This window comes from Zeus faber, assembly GCF_960531495.2.
Source record: "Zeus faber genome assembly, chromosome: 5".
In the NCBI taxonomy this organism is placed as follows: domain Eukaryota; kingdom Metazoa; phylum Chordata; class Actinopteri; order Zeiformes; family Zeidae; genus Zeus; species Zeus faber.
In genome coordinates, this window is record NC_137192.1 from 7,667,296 (window position 1) to 7,685,081 (window position 17,786).

General features: G+C 42.3%; 1 protein-coding gene across 1 annotated transcript; it reads left to right on the forward strand.

The window, feature by feature from the left end:
• Positions 1 to 11,190: 11,190 nt before the first annotated feature.
• Positions 11,191 to 17,480, forward strand: bpifcl (BPI fold containing family C, like). Its single transcript, XM_079999975.1, has 16 exons — positions 11,191 to 11,255; positions 13,732 to 13,842; positions 13,985 to 14,099; positions 14,214 to 14,345; positions 14,431 to 14,586; positions 14,721 to 14,784; positions 15,206 to 15,266; positions 15,345 to 15,433; positions 15,631 to 15,807; positions 15,899 to 15,958; positions 16,314 to 16,481; positions 16,596 to 16,663; positions 16,780 to 16,822; positions 16,918 to 16,981; positions 17,130 to 17,206; positions 17,350 to 17,480. The coding sequence occupies exons 2-16, from the start codon at positions 13,740 to 13,742 to the stop codon at positions 17,389 to 17,391; spliced, it is 1,419 nt and encodes a 472-aa protein (XP_079856101.1). The 5' UTR covers positions 11,191 to 11,255; positions 13,732 to 13,739; the 3' UTR covers positions 17,392 to 17,480.
• The last annotated feature ends 306 nt before the right edge of the window (positions 17,481 to 17,786 follow it).

A 17,786-nucleotide genomic window follows, 5' to 3' on the forward strand; every position in this document is an offset into this window, starting at 1 on the left:
TTCCAAAAATGTGTTTGGTTTTGTTCCACGACAAAGTAAAAAAATAAATAAAGTGATTTTATTCAATTTTGAACGTGAATGGTCTTGGAATCCACACCTGATGACCCCACTGTAATGGCAGGATTGGATTTTTTATTTTATTTTTCACTTTGTTGTAGAACAAAACCCAACACCTTTTTGGAATGGTCTCATCTTGTAGGTTAAGATATGTAAGTTTGGGAGATTTCAGTGGGCCCTAAACTAAGATATTGACCCATGAACCCCGACCAGAGCTCACCTTTTGAAGACCTATATCTCAGTAATTAAAAGTGCTACCAAAATAAGGTCATCTGTTTTGGACAGCCCTCGAAATGTATTTTTAGAAGGGTGGTAGTGTCTATAGGGGGCACCACTTAAAATGGCCTATTATATAATTCAGGGCCCTGCAAATTACATATGTAAATTCTGACAACGCAGGTATATTTCCCGACCAAATGAACCCCTAGTAACACGTGCATTTTTCAACCATACCTTGTTTTCCTTTTCGGGTTTATAATAATATAACTACTTAACCCATGAGGCAATTGCGTCGAGATGCACAACAAAATGGCGCAGAATTGTAGTTTTTGTAGTTGGCTAGGATTGGAGTTAGGGCTTGAAAGATATATAAATAATCGTGTAAATAGTACACAATGTATAATTTGTATTAATAATAATAGAAATGGTAATAATTTATCTGGCGCCGCCCCTTGCGGCCACCTGTGCGAGCACCTTATGTTGATTATGCACATTTTAGTATATTTATTATTTTTAGAGCTTATAGAGCTTATTGTGTGTAATCACCGGGTGTCATAACATTTCACTGCATATATGTTTGACCGTATGTATATGTACGTGACGAATAATCTCTTGAACTTGAACTTGAACTCTACGCTAATAATAATTTGTTTTTGCTCCTGTAGAAGCCACAACTCCATATGATATCAACCTTGTTTTAAGAAAAACATGTATTCGCAATGTCATGGAGACTACACTACCCACGTCTCTGATTGGTGGAGCTCATTGTTATCATGGAAATGTTTACCGCACTGGCTGATGGGTACATTCAAATTTTTAGCATGTGAGTTACACATACAGTATATCATAAATAAACGCTGACATGTATATCCAGTTAAATTGTATCTATAAATGAAAATCAAACTGAAAGTATGACCCTATATGCCTATTTTCACCCAGCCTTTAATTTAATAGACCATTCAATAGACAAATTTTCGTGACTATGAGCACGACAAAGCGAAACCAGTAGCTCGCTTTTTTTCGTGTTAGACAGAACAAAATTTAAACCCATGTATTTAAAATTTTAACACATCCATGGTCCCCCTACTCACCTCCCTGCGGTGGCGCACTCTTGTCATGAGGGACGTGGTTAGCTTTAGTTTTTGAGGTCTGGGGCAAAAATCTGAAAAATACGAGTTTCCATAAAACACTGCATTTACCCTTTGTTGCATTTGTTGTTTTGACATATAAATAATTAGAGGGTGCACTGAACGTATCTGCACCCCCCTTTTTAACCACCCCCCCTCCCCTTCTAAAGTCAAAGAAACTCTCCAAATTGAAACGCATTGGTTTAAATTTTGTTATGTGTAGCACAAAAATAAAGTTGGACAATCGTGTTCCGAGACACGATTCAAAAGATTCATTTTCATGACTATGAGCACAACAAAGCATGTGACCGGGTTGTTATTTTGGTCCTGCCCCCATATACATAAATTCCGGACTGATGTGGGATCCATGATTACTAAAACACTGGGTATTTATATTTATCTACATTCCTTTTTCTGTATCTGGGGAATGCTCCCAATGATATGAACAATAGCGATTACTACTTGCTGAAAGTTTTAATGGCAGTGAGTTAAAAAGCCATTACTAAATGTTCGCTGCACAAAGAACCTCCTAGTGTGCATCTTTTCACTGGTATTGTAAATAACTTGTATTGTGTGGAGCACATGACCTATGCTGTATGAATGCAGAAAGAAAGGGTCGAAAAATATTGGGACAGGCATGTGCGTCCGGACGGGCCTCTGATCGTGCATAGCGTATCAGCTCCCTCGCAGCTGCACAGGAAACCAGCCGTGGTATCCTGAACTGCCCTGAACAGCAGGATCACATCTGCAATAATATAGTACCCCCCGACCCCCCCACCGACAGGACCGCCCACCACCTGTGACACATGTTTATTGAAACGTACATAAAAAAATGTTTAATTGCAGATAGAAGTGCACAGAACTACATGATTTTAGGGGGGACACACAATTACACAATTAAAAGCAATTGCAGCACTGTTTTTGACTGAAACACAACTAATGGTTCCCAAACACTACATTTGAGATATTTGAATTTTGGTGTTGGAAAAGCTTAATTTAAAGAAACAACAAGTCTAACACCATTGATGGTTCCTCTATGATTTTTATTTTTAATTAATCTTTTTATGATGATGATGATGATGATGATGATGATTATTGTTGTTATTATATTCATAATGATAATAATAATTATTTATTTATGTAAACACTTTTTTTTTATCTTAGGTTTAAACAATTTTTAATTTTGGTTATTGTGACATCACAACAAAAAAGAAAAACATTCTCTACCTTTCCCAAATGTACAGTATAACATTTCAGCCATAATATATAATTTTTTTTTTTTTTTTTAAAGCAAAACCAAAACAAAGTGGAATGAGGCTCAAGGAACAGCAGGTACTAATCCACTTTAACCCACAACTCAACTGGAAGTACTGAGGAAGTGGCGGTACGCACTACAGTGGAAAAGTGGAAAATCCAATCCTCTTTGGGAGTCTTAGAGAGGTCTAATACCGCCGTTGACAGCTGGAAGTTGTTTTTGCAGGTACGTCACAGATGACGACGGACAGGAATGGGTAGGGCCGCTCCAACGAGTGACAAGAGAAGATGTGACGAGGGGCTGGTCCGACCTGAACACACACTTAACAACAATAACGAACAAGCTCTAGATCTGAGGTCATGCTTGCAAAGAATGCGGACAAGACAATAGAAGGATTGAAACCGACTGCATGCTCATCCCTTAATGGTTCCTCGTACTAATTTGTGTTCATTGATTGATAGAATGAAGACATAAATGATTAATTTGCACTGTGATGCAGTTACAATAACTGCTTGGCGATTAAGCTTTTGAGGATTGCTTTCCCGGTGGGGTCATAGTCTAAAGCACTCATTGTGATAAAACCTCTGTAGAGGTGAGGCCCTGCAATAGACACACTTGTGATTCAATAAACTACAATGATGGGAAAAGATATCCTAATATCATATTTGAAACCATTTTGTTCATGTATTTTTCCTTTCATCATTCCATCAAGTCCTTCAAAACACTTATACAGTAGATGCAGGCTGTATACCTTTCGGCAAATCAAGTGCTTCAATAACTAGATGCATAATTATTTATATTCTTGGATACATTTTTGAAATTTTATTTGTTGAAAATATTCCACAGACACAGAATTTGTAGTATAATTTGTCCTGATAGTGGCACTATGGAACAAAGCCAAATGCATGGTCTAACATATATCTAGGACCCTTCCCAAACATAATATGTATACCAAATTATGGTATGCATGAGATATAACATTCATTGTGTGCATGTTGTTCCAATCCACTTGTTGGCCTAGTGGAGGCGCTTTAGAGCAGGTCCATAAAGTCAAGGAAGGATGAGGACAGATGTGTGATGGAGGAATGGATTACAGATGGAAGGACTGATGGATGCGGAGATACAAGGACAGCAGGACAGACGAATGGGCAGATGGATGGATAGATGGATGGGTGGATGGATGGATAGATTAGATAGATCGATAGATAGATCCAGAGAGAGAGAGAGAGATAGATAGATAGATAGATAGATAGATAGATAGATAGATAGATATATCAATAGATAGATCCATAGAGAGAGATAGATAGATAGATAGATAGATAGATAGATAGATAGATAGATAGATAGATAGATAGATAGATAGATAGATAGATAGATAGATATATCGATAGATAGATCCATAGAGAGAGAGAGAGAGATAGATAGATAGATAGATAGATAGATAGATAGATAGATAGATAGATAGATAGATAGATAGATAGATATATCGATAGATAGATCCATAGAGAGAGAGAGATAGATAGATAGATAGATAGATAGATAGATAGATAGATAGATAGATAGATAGATAGATAGATAGATAGATAGATAGATAGATAGATAGATAGATAGATAGATAGATAGATAGATAGATAGATAGATAGATAGATAGATCGACTGAATGGCAGCCACATGCCATGCCACAGATTCACAGTCAATTACAGTAAATTGAAGTAAATTAATTCAAATCTGATCATGTTTCATCACTCTACCCAACCATGTACAATTGGTCACTATAAGTTTCAACTATTGATCTCTTTCATTCCCACAAATTATGTATAATTATATGAATATTAAATAACAAAGGACCTAGAGAAACCAAAGCGCCTGTCGATCTAAAACTTTAGTGTGAGAAATAGAGATAAGAGCAAAAATTATGCAAATAACACCATGGACGACCAGCAGAGTAGGGGGTTTACTACTGAATGGTCTTAAATTTTAACCTCGATGGACGGATGGATGGTTGGATGGATGGATGGATGGTTGAACATTGGAACTGTTGGATGGACAGCCAGAAGGCTGGAAGAGTGGATGGGCGGAGCGTGGAGCGTGGCCGCATGCCCAGGTCCCACAGCTGCACGGTGCGGGGGGCACAGGCAGCCCTTCTCTCTGGGGCACATTGCCGCTTTTCATGCTTCGCACACTGAGCCATTGATCCCGGCTTCCACGGCCTCCAGTGCACCAACACAGCTCAGGTCCATGCCAACTTCCAATGTCTTCCATGGAGACGCAACGCCTCAAAACATCTCTCAAATGCGACTTAAACAAACTCGGCCTTATTTAGTCAAATAGTTACCAAGAAAGACCTGAAAACTTCTTAGAAGGATACAAACTTGTAAATAATATAATTCAAAATATTTGAATGCATGAGTTTGAATTTCGCTCTGACTAGCACAAAATAAAAGCGGGATACTGGTTTAGCCTCATGGGTTAAGTAGTTGTTCTATATTATAAACCTAAAAATGAAACAAATTTATTGGTGAAAAACAACAAGCATGTGTTACTGGATGTTAATTTGGTCGGGAAGCATACCTACGTTGTCAGAATTTACATATGTATTTGCAAAGTCCTGAATTATATAATAGGCCATTTTAAGTGGCGTCCACTTAAAACTACCACTACCATCCCTATAAAAGTACATGTCCAGAGCTGTCCAAAACAGTTGACCTCATTTTAGTAGCTCTTTTAATTACTGAGATATAGGGTTTAAAGGTGACTTCTGGTCGGGGCTCAAAGGTCAATATCTCAATGTAGGGTGCACTAAATTCTCTCAAATGTATGTATGCTAACCAACAAGATGGGACCTTTCCAAAAATGTGTTTGGTTATGTACTACGACCAAGTAAAACAAAAAATCTGATTTTATTCCATTTAAGAATGTGAATGGTCTTTGAAGCCCCACCTGGCACCCCACTGTCAGGTAGGGTTGGATTTTTTTAACTTTTGGGGTGGCCGCCGGCTTCACCAACCCCTTCTGCCACGACCTTGCCACTTCCCTGAGTCGTGGACTCGATTACTCACTGTGCCTTTCCCATCCACCTCGACCCTTCTTATTATTTTTCTCCCTTCCTCTCCATTTTTGTACATGTTGTATATTTCATCTATTTCTTTCCAGAGGTTCCCAACCACCAGACCGCGGATCTGTGCCACAGATTGGCATTTGCCACCGGTTTGTGAGAAGGAGGGCAGGAATTTTTTCAGAAGTGATCTGTATGGAGATAGATTAGTCAATATTATTGTATATAACACATCGACAATCTGTGTGTACATGTGAAATCTGTAAATATTCAAGATTCAAATATTCAAAAGGTTTAATTTATTTAATTTATAAATGTATTAGTCACATGCATATTGCACTGAACATACATGACATAACATGTAGGGTTTTTTGGCAAACTCCAGAGACTGTGCTGGGCATAGTACAAACTGAATTTGTCCTATACTAAAAATTTGTAATTTTCTTTTACTAACATGAGAATAAAAATAAAAATGAAAATAGGAGTAAAATAAAACAAAAATAAAAATGAAAATGGGAGTGTTATCAGCAAACTTTACGATGGTGTTGGACATAGTCTTGGCCACACTCATTAGTGCACAGAGAGTATAGCAGAGGACTTATGACGTGGCCCTGGGGGGCTCCTGTGTTGAGGGTGCAGGAGGTTGAGGTGTGGCAGCCCACCCTCACCACCTGAGGTCTGCCGGTCAGGAAGTCAAGGACCCAGCAGCACAGGGAGGTGGACAGTCCAAGTTCCCTGAGCTTGGTGACCAGTCTCAGGGCCACTATCGTATTGAAAGCTGAATTATAGCCCTTGATTCCCTGCCTTGATTCCCTGTCCCTCTGTCTGCCTCTGGGTCCCTCTGTCCCTCTCTGGCTTCCTCTGTCTGTGTCTGGTGTCACGTCACATCCCTATCACTCCACACCTGTCCCCAGTTAGTAATTCCACCACCTGTCTCCACCTTACTCCTCACTCCTTCTGTATTTAACCGGGTCCCCTTCATTCTGTTGGTGTTGGATTGTCGTGTGTGTTTCCCTGCCTGTTTCCCTGCCTGTTTCCCTACCTGTGCGTGTGCTTGCCCTGAACTCAAGATTCCTGATTCTCCACCGGCTCCTCTGCGCCTGATTCCTGATTCCCTGCCTGGTTGTGAGTCCCTGCCTGTCCTAGTCCCCCTTCTGTTGCCTGCTCCTGATTCCCTGCCTGTCTACCCATTAAACCCCTGTTCCAACTTCTAAAAATCGTGTGTCCGGTGTTTGGGTTCCTCTTGACCTCATCCCTAACATCCCAGTTTGGGTGGTAGGAAAATTGTAAGGCGTGCAAGGTGCATGGGAGAAAGCAGCAGATGTAATCCTTAATTAGTCTCACAAAGCACTTCATGACCCCTGAGGTGAGAGCGACAGGACTGTAGTCATTGAGCACGGCTGTCTTCGGCACAAGGACAATAGTGCACCTCTTGAAGCAGGTGGGCACCATGGCCTGGGCCAGGGAGAGGTCGAATATGATGGTAATCGGCACAGGACTTGAGGACACAAGCGGGGATGCCGCCCGGACCGGCTGCTTTCCTAGTGTTCACCTGTCTCAGGCCTCCTCACGGTGTGATTTAAGAGTTCTATTATGCTAACCGCGGGCCTAATGCCAGCAACTTCATCATATTTACAATGTATAATGAAGATAACTGATTATACATATAGAAAATACCAATTATGCTGAAAACAACAAATGGACTGAATGATTACAATTAATGCAATGGTAAGTAAAACAAATGACGAGGTTGGATGGATACGAATTATGGTCTATTTACAATCTATCTCCATATTTACAATGTATAAAATCCTGCACCCTGCTTTTGTTTTCCCAGCCCTAAACATGAAACCCGGGTCTCAGTCTAGGGTCAAAAATATTTTATATGTTTTATATTTTAAAGATTATACATTTACACACGGATTGCTGATCTGTTCACACAAATAATAGTGAAACAAATCTATCTCCATACGATCTGCTGAGCAGCTCCGCCACGGAGCAGCAACAGGAAACAGAGTAAATTGAATTGACATCTACAATTAGAACCCACTTCTTATTTGCTTTAACAGCTCTTTTTATTTGCTTCGTTTGAAGAAAAGATAGATCTCTGTCGGCTCCGATTGTCATGCCTCAGAGAAGCGGTTCACAACACAAATTGTTGGCTTTGACAGTGCCTGCAGATTGTTTTTCAAACAATTCATGAGTGGAGATGAAATGGTGGTTACAGCGTCCGCCATAATGAGAGTCGTTTTCACAGATTGTTTCAGATGGGAGTCATTCGGATAATCCTGTTTGCATTGCTTAAAAACAAATTTGTTGGGAGTAAATCCCTTATTGCAAACTGTTGCCATATGAAGCTAGTTGTGTAAAGTTGTGGTATTGTTGTGCGTGCCCAATGAGTCATTATTTATTGAAGGGCGAGTCTCTGTCTGCCAAGAAAAAGGAATTTGCCTGCTTGGTCACTGCGCGGCGACTCGCTGAGTTTGGACGTGAGTCTGAGCACTTTTCCTCTTTATTTTTATTCCTTCATCTTTCTCTCTCCCTCTCTCTCGTCCAAAGTTGCCTGATTGATATTCAGGGTGATACTCCAGTGGCTAATGCACTGCCCCGGTTTACAACCTCAGAGAGGGGTAGAGTGGGTTGGGGTGGAAGTGGGGGTGTCGATACCAGCCTTGCCCTCTTATCATCCTCGACAACGGCAACTTTGTTAATTCCCCTCATTAATCATCCGGCTCGGGCAAATGAAACGAGCCGTTTGGGGGTTCAGATCCTCCAGCAACCTCATCAAACATGCACGCATCCTCTCTTTTGATTGGAACACTTCATGGCCGAATGATGTTCGCTTATTTGGAGGAAAAACTGAAGGAAGGAACAACAGCCCACGGTGAATGCGGAAATATATATCATTTTACACTTCGTAATTAGGCCGTTCGGAATGGGATCGTCAATTTGCCGTCGTGAGAATTAGCAACAAGACACATTTCACACAACAGACCTACATAACACAAAGGTATAGAAGTACAGGATTTTCAACAGGTGATTTACACAGTATAAAGTATATTGATGTAGTTTGGTTTCAATACAGATATAGTTTGATCTTGTTCATTTCACAGAGCAGCCAGTTTAAATATGCTTCCTCAGCTCCTGAAATCTAGGAGAGTCCTCACAGGCACACACACACACCGCCAGCGCCTGCTTTGAACACACCCCCAACTCCCTCCTGGCTACATTCCTCTCCTTTCCTCCCTCATTTACTGCCATAACTATGACAGGAAGAGACCACGGACCATGTTGCTCTTTCAGTTTTCCTGGACTTAATTGACTCTGTTTTGTTGATACATGTTGTCATCTGACATTTCTATGCTTATGTTTTTCCATGTACATGTTGTTTGGTTCTATATTTATTTCCTCCACCTGTGGTGATTCTCCCCTCTTGGAGTAGTAACGACGATAAGTTGTTTATAGACAAAAACAACGAAAAGCTTTTCTCTTGTCATCTCCCAGGTTGTCCACAGGACAGAGTTATTGCAGCAGTTCTTGAGGATTTAAGAATTAGTGAAGAGTTGCATTGCAGGTTGAGAACTTCAACTCCACTTCCAGACTAACTCTGTCCTAGATGCAGTGGCACAAATACTGTGTGTTGTATGCCCAGCATGCTGACAGCACAGGTTCGAAATGAATAAATAAAAAAATTGAAATTAAGAATACAAAAAAATAAAAGACAGTCAATCCAGACATCCGGGAGTGTATCACAACAGCTCGGGCTACTGACTGCATGTTGAGACATGCGGCCATTTCATGGTCCAATGATGGAAGCAAACTTTTTTTTTTTATGGTCACTTGGGAAAACAACAAAAAACGATTGTTGGAAATGGAAGTGCATTAAGTCAAACACAACTTTATGCACACCAGAAATCAATCCAAACCAATATAAAGCGAATACAGAAAGATCGAGCAGAGATAAAACAAGATGAGATAACTTCATCAGGTTGGGTTGTAGTTGGGTACGCATAACAATTGTAATCAGCTTTCAAAAATAATTTGTTGTTCTTCTGTTTTGAGGTTATTCCTCCTCGAACGAAGGAGTAATGAATCCCGCCCGCACCGCGACCTCTGGCCGTTGAAGCCATCTGTGTTGTCCTATTACATGAGAGCCAACATAACAAATGATCTATTTTTCAAAAAATGTCACGTTGCTGGTGATTCAAGTGTTGAGGCAGCGGCTGAAGCCCAAGTATTGATAACAGAAAAGTAGCAGCACATATTCCCAAATACATGACTTGCTCGAAAAGAGAATATCACTTGTGGTAATTGAAGAAAGCAAAGTCATGACAGGGGTAATTAGTGCTTTCATGTTGCTCAGTCCTTGGGGTCGGCCATTCCATTAGCCTAGAGGCCATTGAAAGTGAGGTTTCGCGGCTGGCGTACTTTGTGTCTGATAGGGCGAGAGCGGGCCATGCTGGGAAGCCAGAATATATATTTGGGGGTGAAGCTGTTGTGTTGTGTTTGATTCAACAGGACATGGCCGCTTCATTACTCTAATAATATATTCGCTCACATTTCGCTTTTATTGCTCTCAAATCAAAAGGTAGCTGTCCTTCACCGGCTCCGAGCCAGGTTAATTAGTACAAGGGGGAGTTCGTTTCATCAGATTCTGAGCACGGTGTAAACGCCAGACGATCAAAATATGTTTCGAGTGGATCATTTCTTGGCTGGAGCGCCGAATTCGGGCCATAATCAGATTGCACTAATGCGTTCCGGTTCACGGCACGGGATAACAGCCTGCGGAGGACTCTCACGGCCAAGGAAAAAAACAACAAACAAAACCCAGATGTTGCTTTCACAAGAAACAAAAATTGTTCGTTTTTGTTTTTTTCATAATGACGTGCTCCCCTCTTAAAGGCTTTTTTTCTTGTAAATTTGGTTTCCTCGTCGCCAAGAAGACAAGAGTCCAGCACATCTCGTCAAAGATAATTAAACATCGTAGACTGATTTGTCCACGGTGTGGCTGAAAATGAGAATTGAAAAGCCAGAGGAGGAATAGTCCACCTCTCTTGTATCTAATTCCCTTTCTCATTTGGGGTGGAACAATTAAGTTAGCACTGGCCTCGAGGAAGCAGAACAGATACTGGGAATTGTCTTGCTTCCACATTGCGGGCGTGGCATAGTCTGGTGCCGTGCCATTGTTCCGAAAAAAATTGTAGAAAAATTTGCCATTGGACATGTACGACACCCTGACGATGACCCTAGAGACATCTCTAACCTTAAACCTTAACTTTACCGTCAATAACCTTATGCCTAAACTTAACCATCTCTAACCCGACATGTTTCGGACTATTTGGGTTTCGGAAAATGGGCCGTCAGAACAATGGGCAGTGCCCAACAGCCCAGAGTTTGTACAGTGCTGAGCTCACTTCCTCATTGAGCAAAGTATAATTAGAGGCCATGTGTCTTCCTTTTTCCTTCTCACTCTGTCTCGATGCCAGTCGTAAACACATCGGCTGAGGACAAGGCTACTGATCCCGCCGCACGACCTCTTCAGGTAATTATCGGTTCCATGTTTGATAATTGGGCCTCGTTTGGTTTTGGCTTATCACAAATATGTCTCTTCTTTAATGGTATGACTATAATGATGTACAAATTCCAATCGGGACATCACAACCCATTGCCCCTCTGGGGACAAAAAAAAGTTCTACTACTACATGTATCCATCAAAATGTTTTTTTTTTTATCGTATAAATGCATAATGAAGAAAATACGGAAATGCATGCCAGTGAGGGAATGGTATTTACGCATACCTTAAGTAATCTAACTATAAAGGAAGGAATCTCTGTTCAGCCGATCTCCTTCACACTTGAAGGGTGCATTGCAGCGTCAAATTTGGTGCAATTTGGACAAGCGACACGTGTATTATATTGATAAACTTTCAATAAAGAGCGAGCGGCGAGCCAGCCATAGATCTTAGCCTGAAGGCGAGGGGCACAGGCAGGGCTTCAGGGCTCTGCGACTGAGTCACAAAGGGTGTCTTTCCCCGGTGTATGACTTTAACTGGTAGTTTTATCTTCCATTGCACAACACTTGACTGAATCATTGACATTTTGTTAAACTGTGACATTAAAATGACTGAGAAAGTCTTACATTTTGAAAGGGCATGCACTAGCTACGGTCAATAACAAACATATGGTGAAATACCACTATTTGTGGTATTTCACGCAGGATCTTTAATTTGGTGCTAGTGTTATGGATCTCCATTTACGCAAACTGCTGCTTCATATTATAAAGTTTGTATATATTTCGATGGTGATACATTTTCCATTTTATATATTTTATATATTTTATTTTTTTGATAAGGAGTTTTTGTTTGAAGGCTGTCTCTGCCTTACAGTATGAATATGTTGCCAAGCAGGTGGAATGAGATTTTACTTGCATATTTAATATGCAAGTAAAAGATCCTGCCGGAGAATTTATCCATAGTTTTCACATGCAGTCACATGTCTGTGATTTAACCATCCGGTCACTGAACCAAACGTAGAAATGCAGATAGTTTCCGCAGAAAAATTAAACAATGTACTGTGCAAATGTTGTGGGCACTTGTGAGAAAGTGCTGCAAAGTGAGGATGCTTTCAAAACTAATGCCATGAATAGTTTTTATTTATCAATTAACAACAGACAAAGTGCGGTAAACGGAATAAACAGCAAAAATCGTAATAAAATCATTATTTGGTGGGACCACCCTTTGTCTTTAAAACACCAATTCTCCTTGTTATACTGGTGCAGTTTGAAGGTACCCGGCAGCTCTCAGCATCTGGGAGAACTTGCCTCAGTTGTTCTGTGGATTGAGGCTCAGGTCTCAGTTGCTTGTGTCTCTTCACGTGATCCCAGACTCAATGGATGATGTTGAGATCGGGGCTCTGTGGGGGCCACACCATGTGTTGCAGGACTCCTTGTTCTTCTTTTCTCTCAAGATAGTTCTTCATGACTCTGGCTGTATGTTTGGGGTCGTTGTCATGCCGCATGACAAAAACCCCAAACATACAGCCAGAGTTAGCCACAGTTATATTATATCCTCTGCATGTGTCCATATTATGGACACATGCAGAGGATATTATATTGACACATGCAGAGGAAATAATATAACCGTCTAATACAAATGCGTGGCTAAAATGTTTGCAGAGTGCACACACTAGCACACGCACACGCACACGCACACACACACACACACACACACACACACACACACACACACACACACACACACACACACACATACACACACACACCTGGAAGGATTTATTTTTGCCAAAGAAATGTGCCCAATAAATACCAGTATCAATTATATTTTTATGTGGCAAACTCTTCCATGAAGCTGACCTGTTTTCAGTAAAAAAAAAAAATAATAAAAAAAAAAAAATAATAATTTATTTATATATATTTCTAATATGCAGTGAGAGGAGGCTTGAATTGTAAGCGACTAAATAAATTGTGGACGGATGCTTTAATCTCAGCCTAATTTAATAGAACTCCAGTTTGCCTGCTGACTTGTCACGGGTCATGTGGTTTCGCTGACAGTTGGCTCTTTCATCGCCCTCCAAAGGGGGAATCAGGGATGGATTGTCCCTCCCTCCCCCATCACACCCACAGGACTTTACTGTAATCACCCTCCTACAACCTTAAGGCCAATAATATTATCTCCAAGTCTAGAAAATAATTACATCTGCACAAGCAGCCTAATCCTTGTTGCCAGTCAACCAATGGAGGTGACATAAATAAGCATGATGAGCTGATTAGTTTACTTTTCCTCTTTCTTTGGTCTCAATGAAGAACTGCCATGGAACAGATGAGGAAGAAAAGTTTGTCAAACATCCTTTTTATTTCATCCATGTGTCTGTAGCAACACAGCCCTGGAAGAGAAAAAAAAAAACAACACAATTTGGCAATTTCAACATTGTACCAAACGATTAGTCGTTTCCAGAGACAGTCTGATACATTCTGGGATCACTGTCTCCCTTGCACGTCAGCCGTCAAGATGTTTCCGTGGCGGTGGCTGGCTCTGGTGGCGTTAATCCCCATGACCCTGAGTGCCAACGCCGGGGTGAAAGTCAAACTAACGGAGAAAGGCCTCGAGTACGGTAGGTCTGCTCGCCGTTGCGCTTGTCCCCGTTTGTTTTCGAAAGCTCCTCCCTCTCCCCCGCCCCGCGACTGAACCGTAAATTATTCACATGCGGGATGTATTCTCTCATCTTGGACTCTCGATGCTTTCCCCCTCGCAAGGCAAACAGATGGGGGTGGCGTCTCTCCAGCAGAAACTCAAAACCATCAAGGTCCCTGATATTTCGGGCACGCAGAAAGTGTCTCCCATCGGCAAGGTCAAGTACACTTTGTCCAAGTAAGACCACCGCCCGCAACAAAAGCCGTTACCGCTGATCCATCGAGGTTTGAGCGCTAGGTCAGTTTGAGTAAGTGTCCCCCCCCATCCCTTTTTTAATATATTATGTTACAGTATGCAAATGGTGAATATAGAGCTGCCCAAGTCGATGGTGGTCTTCGTGCCAGGGACCGGAGTGAAACTGTCCATCGGTAACGCCTTCTTAAGTCTGCGCGGAAATTGGAGGATCAAATACCTCCGTTTCATGTGAGTGAGTCCTGGTGAGGTAAAGCCGGGTTGGCTTCTCTCGTCCTTATGCGTCCAAAATTTCCTAAATTACAAGTCATTTCAGAAAGGACAGCGGCTCCTTCGACCTGGGCATAAACGATCTCACCATCGCTACCAGCATCTCCGTCCGGAGCGACGAGACGGGCCGGCCGACGGTCGGCAGTGCCGGCTGCTTGGCCACTTTGGGCAGAATGCAGATCAAATTCCACGGCGGAGCCAGGTAACCCCGACGCAAACACCAATGGTTCAGGGTGAAAAAAACCCCAAAACACCCGATGAGGAAATATCTGCTGTAGAATCCTCCGCCACCAAGAAACTTTGTCCTAAATTTGTGTCCCCTGTTTTCGTTTTCAGCTGGCTGTACAACCTTTTCAGCAAATTTATTGAGAAGGCCTTGCGCAGTTCACTGCAGAACCAGGTAAGGGCGGACAAGGTGAACTGCCATTCTTCTGGCACCGTGTTTCTTCCTGAGCACCAGGGGCAACGACAGCTGAAAAGCACCGGAGCTAAGATGTAGTGTGTCAACAACACGAAGTCAACAGCATTCTCTGTGATCCAAAAGACAGCAGCTACCCATGCTTAGTCTAACGGAGGAACACAAGCTGAAATCCTCACACTGAAAGACACCGGAGACTCAAAAGATGAGAGCGGATGAGTCGTGTTCCTAGATAAGAACCACGGTGCTTTATTTCTCCCACAACCAAAAAAACCCTTCATCTCTGTACTGAGAGCTACAGATGTTTGGTATTCTTACATCGCCTCAATGCATGTCTGTCATCCAAGAACACCAAAAAAATAAAAAATAAATAACACTAACAATGCATGCTTTTGCTTTGCAGATCTGCCCTCTGGTGGCTGATGCTGTATCTGCTATGAACCCGTACCTGAAAACTCTCAATGGTAAAATAATACTTTTCGGGGGGTTCATGTCTTCAATAACAAGTTTGGGGTACTGAATCTCTTTCTCACACACTGCAGTTCTAGCCCCGGTGGATAAGTACGCAGAGATTGAATATTCCATGGTGTCATCGCCTCAGATTTCCAACGCCATAGATCTTAGCCTGAAGGTGAGGGGCACGGGGCAGGGTTGGTAGAAGTATTTTTATTTCATGTCTGCACAAGTCTCTAGATAGCTGAGGGCTGATGCCGACAGAAATGGTAATTCAATCACAAATAATCAGATTGCCAGAGGCAGCCGCATACTGTATGTATGGATGAACATTCATAATAAATGTGTTTTTCTCGACCTCTCTCTCAATTTCAGGGCGAGTTCTACAACATCGGGAAACATGTTGAGCCTCCCTTCATCCCCGCCCCTTTCTTCCTGCCGACCAAGGTGGACAGCATGCTGTACATCGGCGTGTCTGCCTTCACAGCCAACTCAGCGGGCTTCGTCTACAACAAGGCCGGAGTTCTGAGTCTGAACATCAGCGACGACATGGTGCGCTGGCTTTCTGTCTGTCTTTCCCGCCGGGAAGGGAACGCAGGCGGCTTTAACTTCTTCCGACTTCCGCTTTCCTTTGTCCTCACAGATTCCGCGGAGCTCTCCCATCCGACTGAACACCCGCACGTTTGGAGTCTTCATTCCAGAGGTGATGGTGGCACAAATCCGACATCTATCGTGAGCCTCGAACAAGTTCTTCCGCTTTAGCTCTGGACCGGTGCTGTGACAGCTTGCCGGGTGGTTTTTTTTTTGTTTCAAATTCCACTATTTGTGTTGCAAGATCAAAATTGCAAGGCTCTAATTCATCTCATTTGTCAGCTGCAGCCAGAATTGCAGCTCAGTGTTCATCACTGACGAGTAATAAGCGCAGCTCTACATGTTCCTGACGTTTTTAGTGCTTAACAGGATAGTGGTGTGCCGCGGGATTAATTCATTGTAAAAAGTGTGACGTGGTAGCATATACAGTAGGTTAGGCAACGCTGCTCTGGATTGTATTTTTTCAGATTGCCCGACGCTTTCCGGGTCTGAAGATGAAGCTCCTCGTTAAGGCTGTCAAAGATCCCTTCACCGCCTTTGAACCCGACCACTTGAACCTTCAGGTCAATGCCACAGTGACGGCCTACGCCATCCAGGCCAACTCTACCCTTTCCCCTCTCTTTGTGCTAAATACGGTAGGTTAAAGTGGCAGCTCTAACCGAAATGATTGGGGATTTTTCAACTTCTGAGCACGCAGAGACGGAGAAGATGTTGAAACTCTCTTTGAGCTCAGTCCTTTGCTCTTCCAGGGGGCGAGTGTCAGCACCAAAGTCTATATGACTGGGACTAAACTGGCTGGAGCCCTCGCTTTAAACAAGTAATTATCAGAAAATCCTGTTAAATCCTGCTTGAAAGGCAAACAAAGTTCCTCAACGGAGCAATTCACTATATCCTGATTATGCAGGTTGTTTTGTTTGTTTTGTTTCTCCATAGGATGGACATGACGCTGGGAAGAAGCTACGTGGGGGACTTTCAGGTAAGCTCTCCGTAATGACGCGCTTTTGGCATCTGATCAATCACAGACATTTTGAACTCTCACCACCCGAACAAAACTGCTTGTCACCCCAACAGGTCAGACTCCTCAACACCATCTTCCAAACGGTTCTGAAAGTGGCCATGTTACCGTATATCAACGGTGAGAACTTCACTTGTTTGCGTGCTGACCGTTGAGACTATGACATCTTTAATGACCTCTATCTCTCACCTTGGTACATCCTTCCATTGTATGCAAACAAAACATATATATAATCAAAATCGCTGGATGGTTTTTATCTCTTTCACAGCTCAGCTCGGGAAGGGCTTTCCCCTCCCCACCATCGGAAAGATGAGCCTCAGAAACACACAGCTCCAGGTCCAGAAGGTCAGACATTCCCCTCGTTCTCTACTTGGTGACCTCTGCCTTTGTACGTCTCACCGAGGCTTATACGATGTAAGGCGCTTGGAAAACGACTTTAATTTATTTTGTCCTCCGCTGCTGCGTTGCTCCCTTCTTCCTCTCTCTAGGGCTACCTGCTGATCGGGACAGACGTTCAATTTGCGCGATGAAAGGCGTGGATCAAATCCTTCGTGTCCGTACTGGAGGGATTTTAACCTTCACAGCCTGTGCACAAACATCCAGCTGCACAAGCCCTACAGCAAGGCATGGGGGGTTGGCGGCTTGGTGAAGGCAGTGCTTCAGGTTAATGGGGGTATCTCTGTGGGACAGTTTTGAACTTGTTTATTCAATTTTAATGAGATTCCTTCTGTAAATACCGACATGATTTCATTGCTTTGAAAATGTCTGCCTTGAGTTGGTTAGCCCATATTGTTTCAAGGGGGGACATTTTTTTTTCATAGATCTTTTTTCAAAAACACGACATCTTCCGCTTTTTAAAAATGTGCGCGTTTGCTATTTGCATTGATAATTCTAACCATTGAGCTCACAGAGAACCATTTCTGGA

Coding starts and splice junctions, on each gene's coding strand:
- bpifcl (XM_079999975.1), top strand. CDS start 13,740: ATGTTTCCGTGGCGGTGGCTGGCTCTGGTGGCGTTAATCCCCATGACC. Junction 14,587..14,720: donor AAATTCCACGGCGGAGCCAG/GTAACCCCGACG, acceptor TTTCGTTTTCAG/CTGGCTGTACAACCTTTTCA. Junction 14,785..15,205: donor GCAGTTCACTGCAGAACCAG/GTAAGGGCGGAC, acceptor TTTGCTTTGCAG/ATCTGCCCTCTGGTGGCTGA.